Raw genomic sequence first — 27954 nt, forward strand, 5'->3', positions numbered from 1 at the left:
ACGGGTGAGGCAAGCGGTCTAGACGGGTGAGGCAAGGCGGTCTAGACGGGTGAGGCAAGGCGGTCTAGACGGGTGAGGCAAGCGGTCTAGACGGGTGAGGCAAGCGGTCTAGACGGGTGAGGCAAGCGGTCTAGACGGGTGAGGCAAGCGGTCTAGACGGGTGAGGCAAGGCGGTCTAGACGGGTGAGGCAAGCGGCTTCCCACCTGCAAACACTGACAATTCTGCTTGATTCCACCCAGATTCTCTACGGTGGGCGAGTGCTTAGACCTCTACGCTACCCAACCTGGTGGTGGGCGAGTGCTTGCTTAGACCTCTACACTACCCAACCTGGTGGTGGGCGAGTGCTTAGACCTCTACACTACCCAACCTGGTGGTGGGCGAGTGCCTAGACCTCTACACTACCCAACCTGGTGGTGGGCGAGTGCTTAGACCGCTACCCAACCTGGTGGTGGGCGAGTGCTTAGACCTCTACGCTACCCAACCTGGTGGTAGGCGAGTGCTTAGACCTCTACGCTACCCAGCCGCACCAAGTTTAGTTGTTTTTAAAAGTGTTTACCGTATTTCCTCTAATATAGGACGGGTCTTGTATTTACCTCAGCTGCAAAGAGCACCAGGCCTTTATTAGAGAGTGGCTTATATAAGAGGCAGGCCTTAATTTCTAAAAATGACACTCATGGACATAATCCCTTCATTTTATTGTCTGTCTACATTTATTTAGACTAACATTATTTAAATATTGAGTGCAACACAGTAATTGTGAAACTGTGGTTGATTAAGGTAATTCACACACTGAAGTTGGAACTGTAGGTTGCGGGGTCCGCACGGACAATTTAGCGTGTGGTACCTTCTCGACTCGAGTTGATAACATAGCTTTAGCTAACGCTATCATAGCCGTCATGATCTGTAATGTCAACTGGACAACGCCAGCCCCGGCCTGCCAGCGCCATATAGATGGCGCACGTTAACTAACGTCATACAGCCGACACCACAGATCTAGCTATGACAACGTTAGCTAACGCCAACGAAGTGAGAGTAGGGAAACGTTAATATACCGTAATTCCTCTAATAGTAACCGGTATTCAATTACAAACCGGGTCTCTATTAATGACCGGGTGCGCTGTTGAGCTAAGCAATTATAAGCCGGCCTCCTAATACAAGCCGGGTATATTTAGTTATTGTTGTTATATGCTGGCCTGGCTGTGCAGTAAATACCATATAATGCTATGGTGTTAATGTTTACCAAGAGAGTAAGCCTACCTCAGAATTGTATAAAATGAAGTTATTATTATTATACCAGTATTGTGATTGCACTATTTTACTTTATTTAACTTTTTTTGACCACTATTTTACTTTATTTTACTTTTTTTGGCCACCTGTAATTGCACTGTTTACTACCGTATTTCATACAGTGCTTGGTTTCAATAAATGAACCCAGTACATTTCATTGGGTTCAAACTGACACAAAATGTTGATTTATTCATTATGATCGGTTTGAAAATTAGAAATATAGGCCTCTCTCTTATACATGCCTCCTCCTAATACAAGCCTGGTATCCGCTACAGTTGAAACAAATACAAGCCGGGGTTACTATTAGAGGAATTACGGTAGTCAGAGTGTAGCGGGAACGGTAGAGCGAGGCAGCACTTTAATTTGCATTGGCAAGAGTATCTCATTCTATATCACGGCACGAAAAATAAATAAATGTGTCCTTGACCTTGTATTGGACGCCGGCCTGTATTTGTCTGCATGTATCAAACCCCCCGTCCATTATAAGAGGCCCGTCCTCTATTTGAATGCCCTCCACTATTAGAGGATTTACGGTATAATGCTTCTTGGCAGCTTGGTGGTCCTCTGTCTGGTACACTGGGACCACAATGCTTTCATCTGTGTCTCTATCTGTGTCTCTTCCAGGTGGGCCCAGTTCTTCATCTGTCCCCTGATGATAGAGGATGCCATTGACAGAGAGGTGGAGGCAGTGGACAGTGGTTAGTCACATTATCTTAATACTAAATGAGCAGTGGTTTCCATTCCCATGTTTTTAATCAGAAACCTCTAAACGGCAGCGTGAGGTTTTCTGGTGCCTTTTTGGTACGAGGAAGAGATGAGACCGGTTTGAGTGATATATTCGGTGCGTGTCCTTAATGTCTTGTTTGGACAGATGTGGTTTGGACCTGTGGTGTTTATACCTTCATCATTATTTCCTGCCTTTAGTTTGGCAAAGGGGCTTTACATGCAGGAAAGAGACACTTTTGAAATTCAACGGGAGACCTTTTGAAGTAGGGTGGCTTGCTGAGCCAGAGCCCCTGTTCTCCTACGACCGTCTCGCTTAACTTCTGTTTCTCTCTCTCTCTCTCTCTCCCCCCCCCCCCCCCCCCCACACTTGTCCCTGTCTAATGTCATTTCATGGCTGGATGGCCTTTGATGTGCAGAGTACCAGTTAGCCAGGCCCTCCGATACCCATCGTAAAGAGATGCTGTTTGGAAGCTTGGCCAAGCCTGGTCACCCCATGGGCAAGTTCTGCTGGGGTAAGCAGAGCACACTGGGGGGGGGGGGGGGGCATTGTGAAAAGGATGAAAGTACAGAGCAGAAATTGGAAAGTTTAAATAAATACAGTTTTTCTTTATTTGAATGAAAATGTATGTGTCTGATAAAGGATAGGTATATATGGATGAAAAGGCATGTGTCTGATAGGCATATATTATTAAAATATTGTATAATTGGCTGATATGAACATAGATAGTGTATGTAAAAGCTAAATAGTATATTATGCTGTATTGTATTATGAATGAATTATGAGTAGGTATTATTGTATTGTATTATGAATTCATAAGGCGTATATATTGTTATATTGTATTATGAATTTGATTAGGGTTTTTATTGTTGTTTTAATTGTCTGTATGACATGTAAATGTTGTGAGTGTATAAGTCTGTAACTGTATTTTATGTGTTATGGACCCCAGGAAGAATAGCCCCAGCACTGCTGTGGCTAATGGGGATCCAAATAAACTTAAACTTAAACTTTGAATCATCCTCACGTTGCCTTTACTTTGTTGGAGATGGATGTTCTCTGATCTATCAAGAGTATGATGAGGATGAGGGTGATGAGGATGATAGGATGAGGATGGGACGCAGCCAAGCGGTTCTATGACTGACTCATCCTGGTCTTATCATTTGATCATATCCCTATTTTAGGTTAGAATTTCATATTTGAATGTGATTTCTCTCAGTCTTCCTAATGCTTGTGTTTCACGTCCAGGTAACGCCCAGACATTAAAACACGAGCCCAGAGAGAAACAGATCAACACCTACCAGCGTCTCCGAGAGTTCTGGAAGAGATACTACTCTGCCCACTACATGACCCTCACCGTGCAGTCCAAAGGTAACCCCCAGTGTCTCAGGCTCCCTGTACCCCCAGTGTACCCCACTGTCTCAGGCTCCCTGTACCCCCAGTGTACCCCACTGTCTCAGGCTCCCTGTACCCCCAGTGTGCCCCACTGTCTCAGGCTCCCTGTACCCCCACTGTCTCAGGCTCCCTGTACCCCCAGTGTCTCAGGCTCCCTGTACCCCCAGTGTCTCAGGCTCCCTGTACCCCAGTGTCTCAGGCTCCCTGTACCCCCAGTGTACCCCCAGTGTACCCCAGTGTCTCAGGCTCCCTGTACCCCCAGTGTACCCCACTGTCTCAGGCTCCCTGTACCCCCAGTGTACCCCACTGTCTCAGGCTCCCTGTACCCCAGTGTCTCAGGCTCCCTGTACCCCCAGTGTACCCCAGTGTCTCAGGCTCCCTGTACCCCCAGTGTACCCCACTGTCTCAGGCTCCCTGTACCCCCAGTGTACCCCACTGTCTCAGGCTCCCTGTACCCCCAGTGTACCCCACTGTCTCAGGCTCCCTGTACCCCCAGTGTACCCCCAGTGTACCCCACTGTCTCAGGCTCCCTGTACCCCCAGTGTACCCCACTGTCTCAGGCTCCCTGTACCCCCAGTGTACCCCACTGTCTCAGGCTCCCTGTACCCCCAGTGTACCCCACTGTCTCAGGCTCCCTGTACCCCCAGTGTACCCCAGTGTCTCAGGCTCCCTGTACCCCCAGTGTACCCCAGTGTCTCAGGCTCCCTGTACCCCCAGTGTACCCCACTGTCTCAGGCTCCCTGTACCCCCAGTGTACCCCAGTGTCTCAGGCTCCCTGTACCCCCAGTGTACCCCACTGTCTCAGGCTCCCTGTACCCCCAGTGTACCCCACTGTCTCAGGCTCCCTGTACCCCCAGTGTACCCCACTGTCTCAGGCTCCCTGTACCCCCAGTGTACCCCCAGTGTACCCCACTGTCTCAGGCTCTCTGTACCCCCAGTGTACCCCACTGTCTCAGGCTCCCTGTACCCCCAGTGTACCCCCTGTGTACCCCACTGTCTCAGGCTCCCTGTACCCCCAGTGTACCCCACTGTCTCAGGTAAGTGTGCTTCTGTCCTTCCACAGAGACGCTGGACACTTTGGAGGAGTGGGTGCGAGAGATCTTCATTAAGGTGCCCAACAAGTACGTTTTTATTTTTATTTACTATCATTTTATTGCCTATATTTATATCTTATCTTAAGTCCACACATGCACACAGAAACTGGGATCATATATACATACATATATATATATATATATATATATATATATATGTGTGACCAAGCCCAGCAGTTCATCGTCTTCCTCCATCAATATTTGAAGAAGATTATGCTTATTTTAATCTAGTTAAACCTCAAGTCTCAAGAAAAACAGAGAAAATCCAATTTAAAGTTTGGCTGCATTTTTAACACCTTGGCAGGCGGGTACTAGTTCAAGTTTCTTTAATAGTTGTCATACAGAAGTACAGAATACTTTTATACAAAATGCTTCTTACTGTTACGCTCCAGAGACTGCAAGACAAGATAAGTATGAAATAACATAGTATAGCATGTAAATTAGAAGTAAAAAAAATGAGGTCACAGTGTTCAGTATAGACATATGTTCGATGCAGAGTAGACGTAACTGAGTTACCATATAATATACAATACTGTGTAGTGTACTAATATACAATACTATATAGTGCAAGGCAGAAATAGGATGAGGTGCAATTTAGGTACAATTTACAGTAGGTGTACGAGTTGTAGTGCAAATCCTTTATCAATAAATATAAAGTGTGTTTGTGTGATCTAAAGTGTGGAGAGTGGGTGCTGCAGTGTGTTGTTTGTTTAAGTGAGTGTGCGTGTGGGTGTGTGTGCTGTGTGCATTTGATACTACTGTAGGTGTCACAAACTGCCCTTTTTAAACAAAAGTCTTTACTATTTAGAGATACTATAACTGTTAGCTATTCTGGCGATCTGACATGAGTCTCTTACCGCTGGGCCCGGTCACACACACACACACACACACACACACATACATGATGCTTGCATTACAACCAGAGAGAACACGGTTCTAATTGCGTTTGCCCTTCCTCCCAGTGGGGAGCCCCAGCCTGACCTGTCCGGTCCTGACCTCCAGGGGCCCTTTGACACGCCAGCCTTCCACAAGCTCTACAGAGGTAAGAACCACGTTATATTTCCATCAACAGCAGCTTTAACCGGCTCAGTATGCTTTCATTTCCAATATGTATATTAGGGGTGCACGATATTGATTTTTTGATAACAATAACTTTATGCTCCTCAAGCCCGATACCGATAACCGATATTTATTGTATTATAATTTTTTTGTTAAATGTATATTCCTGTAGGTTTGACCTAACCAGATTTATCATGACATGCGCGTTACTACTATGAACAAAACAAAGCCAAGACAACCGTTTTGACTGATAAAGTGACCATATACATTTTTCCAAATAAATATAATTTGAATCAGAAAATTCACAATCCGTCAGTAACTTATAATACATCCAACCTAACAAGTCACCTGCAACATCACCACCGCTACGATGGTGTGTTAAAGCCTACGACGACGCGCGAGCAGCTAAAGCTGCTGTGAATCCAAAACCAGCTACAAAGGAACCCGCGGCGCTTGTACCTATTGACGAGGCGTTTGCTAAATTAAAGAAGTTTGACAGAAATGACCCAAGGGCTCAAGCCGCTAGCTTTTAAGCAGTGCTTGGTGGTGCAAATTAACCTGGCTACTACGGAGCAATAAGTGACTGCGTATTCAACCGAGGGTTGCATCACAGTCATGAAAGAGGCTAGATTTGCAGCAGCTTTAGCTGCTCGCGCGTCGTCGTAGGCTTTTAACACATTAACACACCATCGTAGCGGTGTTGATGTTGCAGGCGACTTGTTAGGTTGGATGTATTATAAGTTGTTGCCCTTTTCCCTCCTCGTGGAACTTCTGCATTGCATTTGTTACAAATAGCAAGCAAACTTTTTTCTCTTGAAACTATTCCGACACTACCGACACCATCTTTGTTTACATCCGCGCTGCTTCAGAAACTTACGTGGCTACGTCACAGCCAAGAAAGGGAGCGCTGGATTTGTGTAAAACGCCCTCTTCCTAAACCACACGCTATCAGTCGTACCACAGTACTGGCAAAACGGGAGGAGCCTACAGTAAAAACAAACGCCCTTCATCCCAATTCACCCACACCACATTTTCTTTTACCAAAAAATATATTATATTATCGGAGCTATTAATAACGTTATCGGGTTTATCGGGATGACGTCATAATTGCTGATATCGGCCCGATAATTATCATGCATCCCTAATGTATATCCCATGTTTCTAAATGCTTTCTCTCATCTGAGTGAATGGTTGAATGTGAGGAACAGGAAATGTAAAGCGCTTTGGATAAAAGCTGTTGCGTAAATGCACCATTTACTTGTCTCGTCAGTGGTCCCTGTGAGGAAGGTGCACGCGCTGACTATAACCTGGGCAGTGCCCCCTCAGGGCAAACACTACAGGTGAGTCTATGAAACCAGCTAATCTGTCAGAAACAAACATAGTATCAATGAGTATCGAACCTACCCTGGGTATAAAAAAAAACAGCCCGTTAAGCTTGCATTAAAAAAAAAAAGTGTCGTTAAAAGAATTTTGCGTGTCCTTCACACGGATGCCTCCTTCAGGGTGAAGCCCTTGCACTACATCTCCTGGATGATCGGCCACGAGGGACCCGGCAGCATCCTGTCTCTGCTCAGGAACAAGTGAGTGACGGCGACAATTGAAGTAGGAAAACAAATTGGAAAATGTATGAATGATATATTTAAGCATTACATCACGCGCAGGAGTGGTTTGTGAACAATAAACCATGCCTAGGGGTGGTCGTTAGACCCCCCTAGGCATGGTTTATTGTTCACAAATCACGACTGCAAGTGGTGTAAAGCTTTTATACAACTGCCACATTCATCCAACCTTATTTCTATACAATAAACGCACATTAATCGAAGATTTATTGAGAAAACCATCCGCCAGAAAAAGTTGTTCCCACAACTACAAAAAAGACAATTTGCCTCCATTTGGAAGCAGATCGGAAGTGCATCCAACCAACTAACACATCCAACTGTGTATTATTGGAATGATTGAGAGAAGTTGCCTCATGTGGAAGCAGCTTGAAGTGCATCCAACCAACTAACACATCCAACTGTGTATTATTGGAATGATTGATTGGAAATTTTATTACCAGATGCAGAATGGGTACAATACAGTACGGCTCAATACATACTTTCCATAGAACTTCATTCTTAGATGCTTCTATAGAAAGTAGGTAAAACAAATTAAAACGTTTTCTTTGCCCTATAGGAAAAAAACGTTTTCTTCGCCCTATTCTTTTATTTATTTTTTTAAACCTACTGTAGAGGGCCTAAACTTAACCAGTTGGAAACCAAGCGTACAGTAATAAAATTAGCAATCAATCAATCAATCAATCAACTCAATAGGCCATGCTCACTTAGAACAGCGCAGCACCCAGCTCTCTCTCAGTCTGACTATCCCCTGCGTTGCAGGCAGAGTGTGCGTGTGTGTGTGTGTGGCGGTGGGTGGAGACTAGAGCGAGCGCTGACAGTCGAAAGGAAAAAGAAATAGATTTTTTTTTTTTGAAAATCAATCAATCAATCCGCGATTTTTCTTTTGTTACAGAATGATTCAAGACCCATCAATTACATCATCCAACATTGTTTAAACGACTAAGACATTCGCTGTGACAGAATCGCTTGATATTTAGTCGTTTAGTCGCTATCAACATATCCATTTGTAAAGATTATTGTCCACCTTCTTGTGATCCGGCGGATTGATGTGATGTGATTCGGTTGTGGGCGGGTCCTGGGCCAGCAAGCGTGGACTGATCGCAATACATACGTGTAAATGGACTGTTTCAGCCAATCAGAATCGAGAAATTTGCATGCCGTTGTATAAATTGAGTTAAATGGTTCAGTGATAAAGTCATGAGTGAATTCGATGTGCGGATGGGGGTGTGTGTGTGTGGGTCATTGCAAACAGCGACTCCTACTGGTCGGTTGGGGCGCCTGTTCAGCAGGGAGGGGATCTGGGGGAAATGGCGTGAACCTCCGCACGCATTTCCTCGCGGTCAGGTGAAAAGAAGCGGCTGGCGACACCACAATGTATCGGAGGAGTCTACACCCTCGCCAGTGGGGCAATGCGCGCAGCGACCAGGAAAGGAATTGGCATATATGACTAAATTGGGGGATGGGAGAAAAAGATTAAAAGCCAAAGAAAATTTCTAATTTCTGAATTTCAGTCAATGATCACCAATATACAAACAAATAGATCTAATGTATATATAATCTTTTTTTAATATTTTGTTTTATTTTGTATGTATTTCTGCTGTAATCTATACTATGACATTCAGTTATCAAGGTGTACAGTACTATAGACCTGGGGAGTCTCGTGATAACCAACGAGAATGTAAAGTGATAACAACATCAGAGCAATTGTGCTCTTGCAATGGCAATGGTCGAAGAGTGGCAAGGCGTCTCTTTTCCAATGGGTACTGTAGTAGTTACCATGGATAAGAGTAAAGGTTATGATATGAAATGCATTTTCTCAAAGATTTAAAATTAAAACATGGGGCTCTTATTGTTTGTAACAGTATAAGAATTTTATAATCTATACCTTGTAATACGGGGCGGTCTGGTGGTGTAGCGGAGATTGCGTTCGTCACCAACGCCGGAGATGCTGGGTCCGCGTGTTCGAATCCAGCTCCCGGCGTTGTCACCAGCTTGGCTGGCCGTTCACACTAATACAATTGGCTGTATTAGAGGGTGGGAAAGCTCTAGATCTGGAGAGAGGTAGTGCGGCCTCCCACACGTTACACTCTCCCGGTGAGAATCTGCGCAGCCAGGCTGGCTGCCGGCTGGCTGCACATGCGTCGGAGGAAGGCATGTGACAGTCTCCGGCCTCTCGGACCAACAGTAGGGGGGGGGGTGCGCAACAACCAGGAAGGGTGGGATGGGAGAAAAATCGGAAAAAGGAGGAGGGGGGAAAAGATAATAAAAAAAAAATTATAAAAAAAAAAAAAATTGTAATACGTATAGTTTTGATATTCAGTGTATGGCTACAATGGTGGGAGGGGGGAATCACAGATGGAACTTCACTCTATATCCACTTAAAAAAGCTGGGTTTATCATCTTCTACGTCTGTCTGTCTGTCTAGATGCTGGGCCTTGGCACTGTTTGGGGGCAATAATGAGACCGGCTTTGAGCAGAACGACACCTACTCCATCTTCTCCATCTCTATCACCCTCACTGACGAAGGCTTTCAAAACGTCTACCAGGTCAGCACACACACACACACACACACACACACACACACACACTGACTCATTCAAACAGTTACTCACTCACCCATACATTCTCACATATACACACAGTCACTCACTCACTCACTCGCTCACTCGCTCACTCACTCACTCACTCACTCACTCACTCACTCACTCACTCGCTCACTCACTCGCTCACTCTATTGGACCATGCCAAACAGTGTGTGTCCTCTCCATGCAGGTGGTCCATCTGGTGTTCCAGTACCTGAAGCTGCTCCGGACCCTGGGCCCACAACAGAGGTGAGGCTCCAGCAACAATATGATCATATTGAGTAGGGAGGTCGGATATTATCGGCCCATATTGGCATTCAAATGTAATATCGGAAATGATCGGTTTAAAAAAAAAGAAAAAAAAATATATTTTTACATTTATTTAAACTTTATTTACCCAGGCAAGCAAGTAAGAACAAATTCTGATTTTATTTATTGTCAACAGTATGCATATGTTGTGTTAATTCCACGACAAGAGATATGTAATGTTAATTACCTGAAATTATTCTGTTTTTTGGGGTGGAAACCCTGCATATATCGGTTGATATCTGTATCGGAAATTAAGAGTTGGACAATATCGGTATATCTGATATTGGTAAAAAAGCCAATATCGAACATCCCTAATATTGAGTCACCTCAATGTTCACCTCACTCCAATAATTTTTATTGCAGCAAAATGGTATTGTCAAGTACATTTTTTTTTATTGTGGTGTACAACAGGGCTCTATTTTAGGTCCAAAAGCCTTTCACTACCACACTACAAAGGGTTAATGCTTTCACTACCACACTACAGAAGGTTAACCCTTTCACTACCACACTACAGAAGGTTAACCTTTCCCTACCACACTACAGAAGGTTAACCTTTCACTACCACACTACAGAAGGTTAACCTTTCACTACCACACTACAGAAGGTTAACCTTTCACTACCACACTACAGAAGGTTAACCCTTTCACTACCACACTACAGAAGGTTAACCTTTCACTACCACACTACAGAAGGTTAACCTTTCACTACCACAATACAGAAGGTTAACCTCTAGCCATATATTCAGAATATTTGCCTAAAAGTACATACCCAATTAAATTAAAGATTGCTCCACTTCTATAAGGCCATTTGCATGTTGGACATCTATGGACCTCAGGGAATGTATTCCCAGTGTCAGAATTATTGTCTGTTACTATGCTTGAGTAAATTGTAATGAACCAAAGGATATACTGTGTATTAGGGCTGACCCCTATTAGTCGACTAATCGATCGAAAGGAGCCGTAGTCGACTGCCAACCTCTTAGTAAAAAAAAAGAAGAAAAATAGATAAAGATTATTATTATTTTATTTTATTATTATTTTATTTTAAAGAAAAGAGGCATAGAAGCGTGGCTAACGCTAATGGCACGCATACCAGAGGCTAACTGCCTAAGAAAACAGGCACAGAGGCACTGAAAGAGGATTTCACCCATCTAATGAACACACTAGACTAGACAAATCAAGATGTATCCATCAGTGAACCAATTGCATGCTTTTGCAGAGGACGAGAAAACTTCCGTCAGACATTAACACTTTCAGTGCCGGCCTCCGTTTCCTATTTACCCCGTTGAATGCCACCACCCACTTCAATGATGGCGTTAAAAACGCATAATCTATGTTTTAAATTATGGCTATGTGTCTAATCTGTCCGTCGCTTATCAATGACTTGTTTGCAGTCAACATTGTCGAAACGGATTGTTTTTTAATCGGTTCATTTCGAAAAACTATAGTTTTCTCGAAAATTTCAGGAAAATAGAAAGATTCCGTCATAAACGGCATTTATTGGAATATTCTCGAATACACTAGACACGTTGTCATTTGTCGGCCTATTCGTTTTCAAATAAACGCTAGATTATCGATAGTATATGTGTACTTATGCACGCTATAGAAGCGAGCTGAGAAATCGATTCTCTTATTTCCTCAACAGCACACACACACACATACACATACGGGACACGCTGTTATCTCAGTGAAGACAGCTCTGATTATCCTAAAACTGGTAACATAGACTCCTTACCTTAGATCAGATGTTCTCCAAAAAGATTATTCCAATTCCTGATTGCCATTCCAAATATCGATCGCGTTTATTGATTGATTATTTGCTGCTGTAAATATATATTCCAGGCTGCTTTCCATCTCGCGATCACTTCCCTCTTCATCAGACGGCTCGCCAGCATAATGGAGCCAGTAGGCCCCCCCCCACACATCCACCACACATCCACCAGTCTAATCAAATGGCCTGCAGTTACACAGGGATAGACGATAGGGGGCGGTATTTTCCCATCGGAGCTCCTAGAGGGGCTGCTGTACCAACGGGAGACTCGGTTGATGAAATATGAATTCAGATCGCTAATATAAAAAAAAAAACGACAATTGACGTCGTCGGCACTCAACGGGGGGCATGCAATAACGACATAACACGTCGCTGGCACTCAAAGTGTTAAGCACCCCCACAGCCCAAGTGGAATGATAAAAAAATATATATATATATATTAAAAAAAATATGATTTTTTTTTTCATAGTCCTCTGCTAATTTTGGCCAATCATAGTCGACTATCCAAATCCTTAGTCGGGGACAGCCCTACTGTGTATATATATATATATGACTGTGAATAACACCATGCTAACATTGACCAGAGGTGAAAAATTGCCACTGAGCTCATTCAACACTTTCTTGAGATCAAGTGCACTAAGAATTTAAGCAAATGAATAAAGGGCAGATGATTTACAGGGGTTTTTGTAGATACAGTACTGAATTTTGCCATCCGGACAGATGCAATTTGAAATATGAATATAGAATATCAGGCCTATAAATGACCTTATTATGACCGAGTCAGAAATCTATGGATCGGGCCAAATATCCTTTCTCCAATGGCAGAGTGAAATCTGGATGTAGTACCACCAGGCGCATGTTACAGGGCAGCAAAGACTGTGAATGAAATCTACTGTAAGTTACTTTTGTATAATGTCTAGGGCTGACCCCGATTAGTCGACTAATCGATCGAAAGGAGCCATAGTCGACTGCCAAAAAAAAGATTATGATATTTTATTTATTTATTTTTTATTCTTTCTAAAAGCAAAAAGGCCTAGAAGCGTGGCTAACACTAATGGCACGCATACCAGAGGCTAACTGCCTAAGAAAACGGGCACAGAGGCACTGAAAGATGATTTCACCCATCTAATGAACACACTAGACTAGACAAATATCAAGATGTATCCATCAGTGAACCAATTGCATGCTTTCGCAGAGAACAAGAAGCCTTCAGTCGACTCCTTCAGACATGAACTCTTTCTGTGCCAAAAACATAATATCTCGTGTTCCGCCGCCAACGCTTGAGTACCAAAAACGTAATATCTCGTTTTTAGATCCTTTGATCCCCGTTCTAAACACTCCCTGGGCCTCCCTGGCACATCTGCCTACGTTGGAATTGCAATGACGATCAAATCTCGCCAGGTGGCAGTATCGCCTACCTTTTTGAACTGGGGATATCACTTGTCTTCCAGTACTGACTTACCTCCGGCTGTTTCCGCCTCGGAGTGGATCACAACATAGCAATCGGTGGAAGATTTGGTGCATCAGAGCTATTATTTCCTGTATGGTAGCCATGCCCAATATACACGAGTAATTGCGATCGCCATGGGATCGACTGGGATTTATTCATTTTAGAGTACCTTCTGACTGAGAGGTAAGGTCTATCTTAGGTAACCTGCTGGTATTTTTTTTTTCGTAAAACATGCTTCTGTACCGATCAGTGTCATATTTTACCGGACCTAAAGCATGCTTTTGGTAATGATCGCAGTTTCTAGTTAAAACTACCCCCTGTGAAGACACCGATGTATATGGTATATACCTTTTTTGATTTGGAAGTATTTGGGGTTTCAGGCGAGCAACCAGAACGATTTGGGCATAATGCATATAATGTGTCATATCTCGCGATCTATGAAAAAAGACTGGATTATTTAGGAAAGGGGTGATGTTTAGCATGTAATAGCGCACAAACTACAGTATGTAGAAATTAACTGGTTAGTCACTCTTGGACTATAAACAATGCCTGTCAAATGAGCCTACTATTGTCTCCATAGCTATAATACAGAACACACGATGGGTCCGCAAACATTGCGAAAATGGTCAATAACGCTGGCGCCATTGAGTAAAAATGGGAAAAGAGCGTGGCAGTCAATGAGTTAAGCACCCCCCATAGCCCAAATGGAATGATACAAATATATAATTATAAAAAAAAATCATACTACCGGTATCTGCAAATTTTGGCCAATCAAAGTCCACTATACAAATCCTTAGTCTGGGACGGCCCTAATAATGTCCATAGCTCCACCATGTCTGACCGAATTGCGACATGTTTTTTTTCTAGACATTGACAGAAAGGTAAAGAAACAATATACGTTGTATTTTATGGCAACCCGTTCAGGTTTGATAGACCCGTGAGATATAATCACGAAAATCACATCAATATTTGTTTTTTCATGTCAGCCGGCTGCAGCTTTGACCGCGGCTGGTGTGAGCTGGGTAGCGTAGTTTTATATATATACGGTACGCAACATTACTTAATACGGACTGTATCGACCTATTTATGACGTGAAATAAATCTTGATCCGGCTTAAGGGGTTATTCTCAGTGGGACTTTCCTGGTTAAATAAAATAAAACATACAACACACGATGCTACTGTACCAGTGTGGTGGGCTGGATCAAGCCTCATCATTATGTTCTGTAGAATCTACACGGTTGTTCAACAATACCCCAAACTTTTATGTTTTCCAGGATCTATGAAGAAATACAGAAGATTGAAGCCAATGAATTTCACTATCAAGAACAGGTACTAAGCTGATCTCTTGATTGTTGGGATCTTTGTATTCTAATAAGATATTGTGCTGCCTGAGTGTATACTGAGAGGTTGTGTGTGTGTGTGTGTGTGTCTGTGTCTGTGTCTGTGTCTGTGTCTGGCCCTTGATTCAACTCTATTTATATTTCCCTCTGATGACAGACAGACCCCATTGAATACGTGGAGAACATCTGTGAGAACATGCAGCTGTTCCCCAAAGAGGACTTCCTGACTGGAGACCAGCTCATGTTTGACTACGACCCAGAGGTAAAAGGACTACTTACTACTAGGGATGTCCCGATCCGATCACGTGATCGGGATCGGCGTCGATCACGTGCTTTTCAGAGGATCGGGGATCGGGAAAAAATTATAATAAAACCGGCAGTCAAAAAAAGAAAAAATTTATTCAACAAACATGACCATGTCCACGTCTTAAACTCATACGGAGGCCTTAGTTTTGGTTTTAAATTACATATAATATATCATCATTAATGTATTTATTGTCACACAGAGCAGAATAATTGTCCACAACAAACACATTCCCCTTTAATTTACACCGTTGCAACAAACACATTCCCTTTAATTTAGACCGGCTACACGCTCCACATCACAACAACAGTACAACACGTCGCTCCCGAAACACGGTTAATATCCACTGACTTGAGCAGCTAGACTTAATGTCAGAGGTTTGGAACTAAGCATTTTAAAATAGAAAGTCAAGCCAGTTGCAATGTTTGCAAGGAGGACAGGCTGGAGGCGAAGTTTTCAGACTAACTTTTCACCTGGAGGATAACGTTACGTGACTGAGGTTTATCGTCTGCGTTTCAGACCAGAATGGACCATTACGTAAGTCGAACACTGAATGTATACTAATGTGCAAACATATATTGAAACTTTTAATATTTCTCATATGAAGCAGAAGCACATTTCTCAGGGTGAATGTAATAACGAAAGCCTCCGCGCTCGCGCCCCGGACTATAGGCAACAGATGGGCTTGTCTCGCTCTGCCAGTTTCTGACAAAAATGCGTCAAAATTGATTACTAATGTGAAAGATCGGATCGGAAACGATCGGATCGATAGATATTTAAAATCACATGATCGGGATCGGATCGGAAGCAAAAAAGGCGATCGGGACATCCCTACTTACTACCATGCCTGACTGGAGAGTTTGATTGGGGGATCACTATGCAAATTATTTCATTATTTCATTCGTCATTATTTAGCAAAAGGTAATTTACTGTAGTTATATCTGTACAGAATTATCAGTTCACCGCCTACAGAGACTCTGGGTTCGAATCCAGCTGTCAGCGGTACCTCCGGCTTGGTCAGTCATCCCTACGAACACAATTGGGGGTGTTTTCGCGGGTGGGAAGCCGGTGGGGTATGAGTCCTGGTCGTTGTAAACAGCGACTCCTATTGGTCGGTCGGGGCGCCTGTTCAGCAGGGAGGGGATCTGGGGGAAATAGCGTGAACCTCCGCACGCGTTACGTTCTCCCAGTGAAACTCCTCGCTGTCAGGTGAAAAGAAGCGGCTGGCGACTCCACATGTATCGAAGGAGGCATGTGATAGTCTACACCCTCCCCAGACCGACAGTAGGGCAGCATGTGATAGTCTACACCATAGGTGTCAAACTCACGGCCCGCGGGCCAAATGTGGCCCGCCACGTCATTTGATGTGGCCCCCCAAGAGCCCAAAAAAAAAAAAAAAAAAAATTAACATTAATATTGGGTTAAAAAATAGCAGTGTTAAAATAATTGTGGGTTAATGCGTTAATAAAGCTTTAACTTTGACAGCCTTAGTTATTACACATTCTTACACATACATGTATGTTGAACATCTGAGGTATTTATGAAGTAACAAAGGAAAAAAGCCAAAAGCACTTACTCCTCAGACATTCTTTGACAATTTTACAGCCCAAAATACAAAAAAGATCCAGGCGGAATAGGTAACAAAGGGTTGAAGAAATATTGTCTGAACTGTCGGATGCAAACTGGCTGTGTGACATAACCGAGCATCTCGCTCAATTGAATAAGAAGCTGTAGGGACGCAAACAAGTCCCACCCAAAACTTGACCAATATAGTTGTGAACTGAGACAACCCTTATTTTGTTATTTTTGAGTACAGTTACAGTTGTGTGTTCATGCAGACACATAATAGCAATTTCATTACTAATTGAAAATGGGGGACCCTGATGTAAACAAGTCGAAAGTCTTTCTCTGGTCTGCATCCCCTTAACAATTGTGTGTATTGAGCTGTACTGTACTGTACCCATTCTGCAATCTGTTAATTAAACTATCTTCCATTAGTTGGATGTATGGCCTCTGCAAGGTTGTGTGCAGCCATTTGTTTTTGTAACATCTGCTACATCTGTCCCACGTGTTCTTTGCAGCTCACATTTGTTAGTTCTGCCCCTCTTGACTGTGACAAAAAGGTTTTGAACAAACTTAATGTCATAGCTTGTATTTGATGATATTCTTCTTGAATGGTTTGATCATTGATTGATGGAGTAATATGGGGTTCTGATAAACTAAAATTATTTGTTAAAATAACATAAGCAAATGCATATGCAATATGTATAACTTGAATAAGTAATAAATACAGAAACAACATGTTTAACAATATGTAAATGAGTAGCTACATTTATTTTACATTACATTAACATTTATACGGTCTTTGGCCCTTTGAGGGCAACCATAATGCTGATGTGGCCCTCTGTGAAAATTAGTTTGACACCCCTGGTCTACACCCTCCCCAGACCGACAGTAGGGCAGCATGTGGTAGTCTACACCCTCCCCAGACCGACAGTAGGACAGCATGTGGTAGTCTACACCCTCCCCAGACCGACAGTAGGGCAGCATGTGATAGTCTACACCCTCCCCAGACCGACAGTAGAGCAGCATGTGGTAGTCTACACCCTCCCCAGACCGACAGTAGGGCAGCATGTGGTAGTCTACACCCTCCCCAGACCGACAGTAGGGCAGCATGTGGTAGTCCACACCCTCCCCAGACCGACAGTAGGGCAGCATGTGATGGTCTACACCCTCCCCAGACCGACAGTAGGGCAGCATGTGGTAGTCTACACCCTCCCCAGACTGACAGTAGGGCAGCATGTGGTAGTCCACACCCTCCCCAGACTGACAGTAGGGCAGCATGTGGTAGTCTACACACTCCCCAGACCGACAGTAGGGCAGCATGTGGTAGTCTACACCCTCCCCAGACCGACAGTAGGGCAATGCGCGCAATGACCAGGATGGGAATTAGCATAACGACTAAATTGGGGATGGGAGAAAAACATAGAAAGGCAAAGAAAATGTAAATAAAAAATTATTATCGCTTCACCGATTTATATATAAAAAAATAAAAAAGTGGGCTAAATGACACCGTTTGAGTTCCTGTTTGTGTGTTTGCATAGGTGATCTCCGCTGCCCTGTCCGAGCTGACTCCACACAGGGCCAACCTGCTGCTGCTGTCCCCAGAGCACGGGGGCCACTGTCCCCTCCAGGAGAAGTGGTTTGGTACCAGCTATAGCATGGAGGGTAGGACACACACACACACACACACACACACACACACACACACACACTCTGTAATAAAATACATCTACTGATATTACATCTACTGATGAGGAAGACTTCGTAAAGGGTTAACCTTCTGTCGTGTGGCAGTGAAAGGGTTAAGTGGCACTTTGGTAATTCGCATGTAAACGCCTTGTCTTACTTGGAGAATGGAATTGGCTGCTATGCTCGGTTAATGTTGTAACAAAGGAAGCGATTTGGCCATCTCTTGCTTTCTTCTGTTCCTATGTTCTATGTATTTATGTGTTTTATCTTTTATTTCAATGTACATACGCTGCTATGAAGAAAGCCTTCCAAACGGTATCATTTGTAACGAGTGTATAAATCGGTAATGAGTCGGTAACAAAGATGGACTGAGATGAATGATCTCCGTCCACAAGGCTGACCTCTTGATGCAGCTGCTGGTCTGTTGTTCTGTGGACTGGACTGGAGCTCTGGACCGTCTCATACTCTGGTGATTGGCGCCTGACACCTGAGGTCCCTAGAGTTTGCACTGAATTAGGAAAATCTCCTTTTAGCTTCTGTGCCCACGACACGTGGAATGTTTTGCAAAGCACCGTAAAACTCAATACTTTAGTATCCAGTATCAGTTTAAATCTATAATGGCCAACCATTTCATTTCATTTTTATTTATTGGCACATGGAATTGTTACAGTCCAACAGTGTCTTCAGTACATATAGTTCACTTAATATGATCCACTAAATTCCACGGCCAAAAGGAACAGGAAGAAGAAAACTCTTATTGTACCTGCCCCTACATGCATACAGTACACTGATGGACTGGTCATAGCGCAATGTTTACCTTTATAAATAAATAAATGTGTATATCGATTAAATTGCATATTTACTGAGGTTCATTCATTTATTTCACCTCAGTCTAACTGTTTTAATTTATTTTAATTGTTTAATTGGTTGACTTTTCAGTTTTAAAATTGTTTTTGTATCGTCGTTGTAAAACGAGTCTGCTCTCAATGGGCCTCGTTCACGAAGTGATATAATGGTATTGGTGAATGAGGACCAATGCTCTTTGTGAGATTAAATAAAGATTGAATGTATTGTGTGGCAGAATATTGACGCCCATCAGTTGACGGCTGACTTGTGTTTGAGTGACGGTTCCCTCTCCTCCCCGCGTCAGATATCCCAGCCGAGTGGACCCTGCGCTGGAGCGGAGACTTCGACCTCCACCCTGACCTCCACCTGCCTGCTGAGAACAAATTCATCGGTGTGTGTTTGTTCTGACGACGTTTTTTTTATTTAATTTTTTTTATCTGTGGCCTCATAGACTACACTTCTTCTTTTCCCCCGACAGTCCCACGACTGATTTAAACCGGTTTCCCCTTCTGTTACTATAGCAACGGATTTCACCCTGAAGACGTCGGAATGTCCAGACACAGAGTTCCCGGTCAGGATAGTCAACAACGAGAGGGGCTGCCTCTGGTACAAGAAGGACACTAAGTTCAAGATCCCTAAAGGTAAAGATTACTGCTACCAGTCTCTACAGTCTAGCTGTTTTACTGCTACCAGTCTCTACAGTCTAGCTGTTTCACTGCTACCAGTCTCTACAGTCTAGCTGTTTCACTGCTACCAGTCTCTACAGTCTAGCTGTTTCACTGCTACCAGTCTCTACAGTCTAGCTGTTTCACTGCTACCAGTCTCTACAGTCTAGCTGTTTCACTGCTACCAGTCTCTACAGTCTAGCTGTTTCACTGCTACCAGTCTCTACAGTCTAGCTGTTTCACTGCTACCAGTCTCTACAGTCTAGCTGTTTCACTGCTACCAGTCTCTACAGTCTAGCTGTTTCACTGCTACCAGTCTCTACAGTCTAGCTGTTTCACTGCTACCAGTGAATGAATGAATGAATGTTAATACACACAATTGTTAAGGGGATGCAGACCAGAGAAAGACGTTTGTCTTGTTTACATCAGTGTCCCCCATTTTCAATTCATATTGACATTTATGACATACTCAACATACATGACATTTATGGCATAGGGACATATAGGTATTTAGTACTGATAAATTTGTGACGTATGCGGTATCCAAATATACAGTACTGTTACTCATAGATCCTGACAGAGTATATACACATATGATGGGGAGGGGACTGTACATTAGGAGGGGGTGGGTGGGTGGGTGGGAGAGAAATATACATCCGGTGGTGAGGAGACTGTACATTTGGAGGGGGAGAATATATACATGCGGTGCGGAGGAGACTGTCTATTAGGAGGGGGTGTGGGTGGGGGGTTTGGACATTTATGGTGGCCAGTTTCGAATTGCAGCCTCCCGTAGGTGCTCTTTAAGAGCGGTTTTGAATGTGGGTAGGGATTCACATTCCTTTACAGCTTTGGGTAGGGCGTTCCACATTGATGTGGCATAATTGCGAAACGTGTTTAGTCCCTTGTTTGAGCCGAATCTGGGTTTAACATGATTTGTTGAGCTTCCTCTGGTGTTGTGGTCGTGGTAGTCACTGACCTTTGGGAAGTATTTTGACATGTACATGGGTACCTTAGTTGTATAGTGTATCTTGTAGACCAGGCCCATTGCAAGTTGCTGTACTCTGTTGTCTACTCTAAGCCATCCTAGTGTGCAGGGGTGAGGTGGGTTCTAGGGGTAAGGTCAAGTAGTAGTCTGACTAGTTTGTTTTGTGATGTTTGTAATCTTGTTTTTAGCGCCTTTGAGGTGCTTTGGTACCATGAGGTGCAAGCATAGTCGTAGTACCCTTGAATGAGTGCTCCTGCCAGAGTCTTCAGGGTATTCTTGTTTACCAGAGAGGAGATCCGGTACAAGAATCTAGTTCGTTGGTTGACTTTTTTTATTACATTGGATGCCATTTTGTCACAGGAAAGATTTGCCTCTAGGATGGAACCCAGGTAGGTAATTTCATCTTTCCTTGTGACAATATTGTCACCCACTGTAACTGAGAAGCCGTCGGTCTTGCTGAGTTTGTTATTTGAACCGAAGAGAATGGACTCTGTTTTGTCCATGTGTAATGATAGTTTGTTATCAGCGAGCCATATGCAGATTTTGCCTAGTTCCGAGCTGAGGGTTTTTTCAACCTGCAACTTGTTCTTGTCAGAGACCAGCAGGGCTGAGTCGTCCACAAACGGAAACAAGTTGCAGCCACAAGCTGACGACATGTCATTTGCATAAATTAGGAACAGTAGCGGTCCTAGTATGCTTCCTTGTGGAACACCACAGCTCACTGTGAGGGGGGGGGGGGGGGGTAGAGTAGGGGTGGACGGTATGGTCTAAAATTTATATCACGGTATAATTTGAAGCATAGACGGTAACGGTATATATCACGGTATCAGTGTTTCCGTTAGAATAATTTTTTTTGCCTGATAGGCAGGCTATATAAAGAATGACATCCTCAAGGCATGTAGATTTATAATATTTTAACTTAAAACTAGGCTACTTTTGCGTATAAAGTCATTATATTCCAAATAAAATAAGTCCAGAGTCGAGACTCCGTGCTGCTCCCATTGCAACAGCGGGGCTGGATACTGGATTTTGCTAGAAGCATATGTAGCTGCAGAGCCGCAGAGCCAGGGGCTCTTTCAGGTCAATTCAGGGCAATTCAGCCGTTGGGTGGGGGGGGGGGGGCGCTGTTGAGCGGCCTGTGACCAGACCTGAAAGAGCCCCTGGCTCTGCGGCTCTGCAGCTGCATGCTATTTCGCAAATCCACTGCTGCTCTAGCCGTCCTCCCGGCTCCGCTGCAGCCGTCGTTATCATAACACTACACACATATCATAATGTTTACAGCAAACTGTAGTTGATCACCAGGTATGTTTTATTAACGTAGAATAATTCATATAAGAAAAACGATAGGTAAGATCTCTTACCTTTCTCCACTGGTTAAAAATGCCAGGAACTGAAATTGAAACTTGCTGTGCGCCGCGGTGATATGTGTTTATTATGAAATGACAATTGCGTGTTGACTGCGCCCACTGCGCGAAGCCTCCTAAATAACTTTTTCCAGTTTGCACATATCTATTATCTATGACTAATTCTATCTATTTTTAGGGGCAAATGCGATTGAAATAGTCGCGCTGTGGTTACATGACGACGACGTCATTGCTATTTTAGAGCTTCTCTACCGGTTACACGGTATAGTCAAAATCCATACCGTAGAGCAAATTCATACCGTTTATACCGTATACCGTTTATACCGTCCACCCCTAGGGTAGAGTACCGTTTACCTCCATCTGCTCTCTCCCCTCCAGGTAGGATTGCATCCAGCTCACTGATTGACAAGCTAAAAGCAATTGGTTTTAGCTTGTCAATCAGAATGGAGTGATTGACAGTGTCAAAGGCCTTTTTGTAGGTCCAGCATGACCATGCCGCAGTATTTGCCCACGTCCACCTCTTGTTTGATGTGGTCATTCAAATAGAGAAGGCATGTGTCAGTGGAGTGGGATGTTCTGAAGCCAGATTGGAATTCGTAGATTAGATTTTTTTTTCGACCTGTTTGTAGACTATTTTCTCCATGACTTTCGAGATGGAGGTAAGAATAGAAACAGGGCGGTAGTTGCCTGGGTCTAATTTGCTGCCCTTTTTGTGCAGAGGGGTCACTCTCGCAATTTTGCAGTCCTTGGGGACGTGTCCCTGTTTTATGGAGAGGTTTATTATGTGTGTGATGACTGGGGTGATGGCGGCTGCTGCGTCTCTGAGGAATTTGGAGGGGATGTTGTCATGGCCAGTGGCCTTGTTAGGTTGGAGGGCGCTCAGTTTTTTGAGTACCTCATCTGTAGTTACCATTTCTAGTTTGAAGTCGTCTTTGCGGACCCCTAGGTTTTTGTAGTATTCTACTATGTGTTCTACAGTCTAGCTGTTTTACTGCTACCAGTCTCTACAGTGTAGCTGTTTCACTGCTACCAGTCTCTACAGTCTAGCTGTTTCACTGCTACCAGTCTCTACAGTCTAGCTGTTTCACTGCTACCAGTCTCTACAGTCTAGCTGTTTCACTGCTACCAGTCTCTACAGTCTAGCTGTTTCACTGCTACCAGTCTCTACAGTCTAGCTGTTTCACTGCTACCAGTCTCTACAGTCTAGCTGTTTCACTGCTACCAGTCTCTACAGTCTAGCTGTTTCACTGCTACCAGTCTCTACAGTCTAGCTGTTTCACTGCTACCAGTCTCTACAGTCTAGCTGTTTCACTGCTACCAGTCTCTACAGTCTAGCTGTTTCACTGCTACCAGTCTCTACAGTCTAGCTGTTTTGCATAGACAGCATGCCCTATGTGTGTTAACTCATTGGACGCCACCGCTTCACATCATTGCGGGGGACTTTAATCACGCTAACCTAAAGAGAGTACTTCCCAAATTGTATCGGCATGTAAAATGTGCCACAAGAGGAGATAACACACTAGACAAAGTCTACTCTAATATTAAGCTGGGCTACAGAGCCAAAGCACTAGCCCATCTAGGTCAGTCAGACCACGTATCCCTGCTTTTAATTCCATCCTACACCCCCATTAGAAAGAGTGCCCCGGCCATACCAAAGACAGTTCAAACCTGGCCGGTAAGCGCCACCCCACAGCTGCAGGACTGTTTTGAGAACACCATCTGGGAGGTCTTTGAACATGACGACCTGGAACTGTACACCTCAGCAGTGCTGGGATATATCGAGCACTGCACAGACTCTGTCACCGTGGACAAACGTATCCGGGTCTATCCCAATACGAAGCCGTGGATGACGGGAGAGGTGCAGCATCTGCTCAGAGAGAGGGACACTGCCTTCAGGTCTGGTGATAAGGAGCTATACAGCACTGCCAGAGCCAACCTGAAGCGAGGTATCAAGAGGTCCAAGACCGACTACAAGGGGAAGATGGAGGACTGCTTCCAGAGCAACAACACCAGACGGGTATGGCAGGGGGTCCATGGGATGACCAACTACAAACCCAGCCACTCCTCAGCCAACGAGGGTGACCCTGAGCTGGCAGAGGAGCTGAACTCCTTCTTCGCACAATTCGAGGTGAGGCCGAAAAAAACATCCACACTGCACATCAACGCCACCCCCGAGGCGGTGCCGACAGAAGCAGCCTCGCCACACTCACCAGCCCTCAGCAGCATCATCCTCACGGAGCACGAGGTGAGACGCACACTGAAGGGAGTGAACCCTAGGAAAGCGGCGGGGCCGGACGGTGTCGTGGGACGGGTGCTGAAAGACTGCGCTGACCAGCTGACGGGGGTCTTCACTAAGATCTTCAACCAGTCCCTGTCCCAGGCCATCGTCCCACCCTGCCTGAAAACCTCCATAATTATCCCGGTCCCAAAAAAGAACTCAATCAGTTGCCTGAACGACTACCGTCCAGTCGCACTCGCCTCCCTACCCATGAAGGTCTTTGAAAAGACACTCAAGCCCCACATCATCTCTAGCCTCCCACCCGGACTAGACCCCCACCAGTTCGCCTACAGAGCCAACGGGTCCACGGAGGACGCCATCGCCACGACCAGGGGGCGAAATGAAAGCAGTTTTTACGTTTGGCGCCTCCCACTGAGAGGTCTGCCCGCCGTGTGGCGGGCAATCAAATAGTCATGTGAAAACCGAAAATCATGATCCAATTCTGAGCGGAGTTCTCACTTGCTGTCTCAGCACAGACATGCAGCGCATTGCTGCTCCTACCCCTCCCGCACCTGTTTCTGTATGCTGCATGTAAACAGAGGACAGTCACGTGACGTTAGTCTAGTCAGAGGGACCTCCGTGAGCTAATGTTAGCTACTGTTACAAAATTACCCAGTCAACTATTCATTTTTAGTTTAATACATGAGGCATTGTGTAACGTTATCCAGCCGGCTAGCTACTGATAGCTCCCGACATCAACAACTGCTCCAGCAAGTGTCCAGTGCATAATACCTCCGTTGGCTAGGTAGCTCATGTTAGCCCACGTTAGCTCACTAGTCACTACGAAATGTCCCAGTAAACTAAATAGTTCAGAGGCGTTGTCCCAACGCCATCCAGCAGTAGCTACAGATAGCTCCTGACATCAATGTCCTACAACATGCGTATTCGAGCCCCTGGCTTACATCGCATGAGGGCTGCTGAATAGGGTCCAGCTGGAGCGCAGGAGAATCCTTTCATGCTGAATGTAGAGTTTAGGGGCCAGCTGCAGCGCCGGAGAATCCTTGCTGGAGCTGGAGGCCACTCGAGTATACACACAGACAGTGGAGCTGTTTGCAGACAGCGAGGTGGCGATGTCTCGCAGATAATACAACTACAAGTATGATTATATAATATATATATTTTATTAAAAAAAATTATATAAAATAAAAAAAAATGTTTTAATCAAAAAAAAGTTGGCAGGTAAGAAATATGCTTGGCGGGTAGATTCTTCCCATCTACCCACCACTGGCCGGTGAGTCAAAAAGTAAATTTCGCCCCCCGGCCACGACTCTCCACTCTACCCTGTCCCATCTGGAGAGAGGGGGGGGCCACGACTCTCCACTCTACCCTGTCCCATCTGGAGAGAGAGAGGGGGGGGCCACGACTCTCCACTCTACCCTGTCCCATCTGGAGAGAGGGGGGGGCCACGACTCTCCACTCTACCCTGTCCCATCTGGAGAGAGGGGGGGGCCACGACTCTCCACTCTACCCTGTCCCATCTGGAGAGAGAGGGGGGCCACGACTCTCCACTCTACCCTGTCCCATCTGGAGAGAGGGGGGGGCCACGACTCTCCACTCTACCCTGTCCCATCTGGAGAGAGAGAGGGGCCACGACTCTCCACTCTACCCTGTCCCATCTGGAGAGAGAGAGGGGCCACGACTCTCCACTCTACCCTGTCCCATCTGGAGAGAGAGAGAGGGGGGGGCCACGACTCTCCACTCTACCCTGTCCCATCTGGAGAGAGAGGGGGGCCACGACTCTCCACTCTACCCTGTCCCATCTGGAGAGAGAGAGGGGCCACGACTCTCCACTCTACCCTGTCCCATCTGGAGAGAGGGGGGGGCCACGACTCTCTACTCTACCCTGTCCCATCTGGAGAGAGAGGGGGGCCACGACTCTCCACTCTACCCTGTCCCATCTGGAGAGAGAGGGGGGCCACGACTCTCCACTCTACCCTGTCCCATCTGGAGAGAGGGGGGGGCCACGACTCTCCACTCTACCCTGTCCCATCTGGAGAGAGAGAGGGGGGGGCCACGACTCTCCACTCTACCCTGTCCCATCTGGAGAGAGAGAGGGGGGGGCCACGACTCTCCACTCTACCCTGTCCCATCTGGAGAGAGGGGGGGGCCACGACTCTCCACTCTACCCTGTCCCATCTGGAGAGAGAGAGAGGGGGGGGCCACGACTCTCTACTCTACCCTGTCCCATCTGGAGAGAGGGGGGGGCCACGACTCTCTACTCTACCCTGTCCCATCTGGAGAGAGAGGGGGGCCACGACTCTCCACTCTACCCTGTCCCATCTGGAGAGAGAGAGGGGGGGGCCACGACTCTCCACTCTACCCTGTCCCATCTGGAGAGAGAGAGGGGGGGGCCACGACTCTCCACTCTACCCTGTCCCATCTGGAGAGAGAGAGGGGGGGGCCACGACTCTCTACTCTACCCTGTCCCATCTGGAGAGAGAGAGGGGGGGGCCACGACTCTCCACTCTACCCTGTCCCATCTGGAGAGAGAGAGGGGGGGGCCACGACTCTCCACTCTACCCTGTCCCATCTGGAGAGAGAGAGCGGGGGGCTACGACTCTCTACTCTACCCTGTCCCATCTGGAGAGAGCGGGGGGCTACGACTCTCTACTCTACCCTGTCCCATCTGGAGAGAGCGGGAGGCCACGACTCTCCACTCTACCCTGTCCCATCTGGAGAGAGAGGGGGGCCACGACTCTCCACTCTACCCTGTCCCATCTGGAGAGAGCGAGGGGGGGGCCACGACTCTCTACTCTACCCTGTCCCATCTGGAGAGAGAGAGCGGGGGGCCACGACTCTCTACTCTACCCTGTCCCATCTGGAGAGAGAGAGGGGGGGGCCACGACTCTCCACTCTACCCTGTCCCATCTGGAGAGAGAGAGTGGGGGGCCACGACTCTCCACTCTACCCTGTCCCATCTGGAGAGAGAGGGGGGCCACGACTCTCCACTCTACCCTGTCCCATCTGGAGAGAGAGAGGGGGGGGCCACGACTCTCTACTCTACCCTGTCCCATCTGGAGAGAGAGAGGGGGGGGCCACGACTCTCCACTCTACCCTGTCCCATCTGGAGAGAGAGAGCGGGGGGCCACGACTCTCCACTCTACCCTGTCCCATCTGGAGAGAGAGAGGGGGGGGCCACGACTCTCCACTCTACCCTGTCCCATCTGGAGAGAGAGAGGGGGGGGCCACGACTCTCCACTCTACCCTGTCCCATCTGGAGAGAGCGGGGGGCCACGACTCTCTACTCTACCCTGTCCCATCTGGAGAGAGAGAGGGGGGGGCCACGACTCTCCACTCTACCCTGTCCCATCTGGAGAGAGCGGGGGGGCCACGACTCTCTACTCTACCCTGTCCCATCTGGAGAGAGAGAGAGGGGGGGGCCACGACTCTCCACTCTACCCTGTCCCATCTGGAGAGAGAGAGCGGGGGGGGGCCACGACTCTCCACTCTACCCTGTCCCATCTGGAGAGAGAGAGGGGGGGGCCACGACTCTCCACTCTACCCTGTCCCATCTGGAGAGAGCGGGGGGCCACGACTCTCCACTCTACCCTGTCCCATCTGGAGAGAGAGAGAGGGGGGCCACGACTCTCCACTCTACCCTGTCCCATCTGGAGAGAGAGAGGGGGGGGCCA

General features: G+C 45.9%; 1 protein-coding gene across 3 annotated transcripts in view; it reads left to right on the forward strand.

Moving 5' to 3' along the window:
• Positions 1–27954, forward strand: part of nrd1b (nardilysin b (N-arginine dibasic convertase)) — a 76366-nt gene that overhangs the window by 17751 nt on the left and 30661 nt on the right. For all 3 annotated transcript variants that reach the window (XM_084311619.1, XM_084311617.1, XM_084311618.1), the window contains exons 6-19: positions 1913–1986; positions 2431–2526; positions 3258–3380; positions 4468–4525; positions 5461–5540; positions 6828–6897; positions 7060–7137; positions 9602–9722; positions 9949–10007; positions 14563–14617; positions 14786–14890; positions 18037–18160; positions 19335–19421; positions 19552–19671. In XM_084311619.1, the coding sequence (XP_084167745.1) occupies positions 1913–1986; positions 2431–2526; positions 3258–3380; positions 4468–4525; positions 5461–5540; positions 6828–6897; positions 7060–7137; positions 9602–9722; positions 9949–10007; positions 14563–14617; positions 14786–14890; positions 18037–18160; positions 19335–19421; positions 19552–19671 (1250 nt within the window). The remainder of the gene's footprint in view (positions 1–1912; positions 1987–2430; positions 2527–3257; positions 3381–4467; positions 4526–5460; positions 5541–6827; positions 6898–7059; positions 7138–9601; positions 9723–9948; positions 10008–14562; positions 14618–14785; positions 14891–18036; positions 18161–19334; positions 19422–19551; positions 19672–27954) is intronic.

This window comes from Notolepis coatsorum (assembly GCF_963971535.1).
Source record: "Notolepis coatsorum genome assembly, chromosome: 3".
NCBI classification, from domain to species: Eukaryota; Metazoa; Chordata; class Actinopteri; order Aulopiformes; family Paralepididae; genus Notolepis; species Notolepis coatsorum.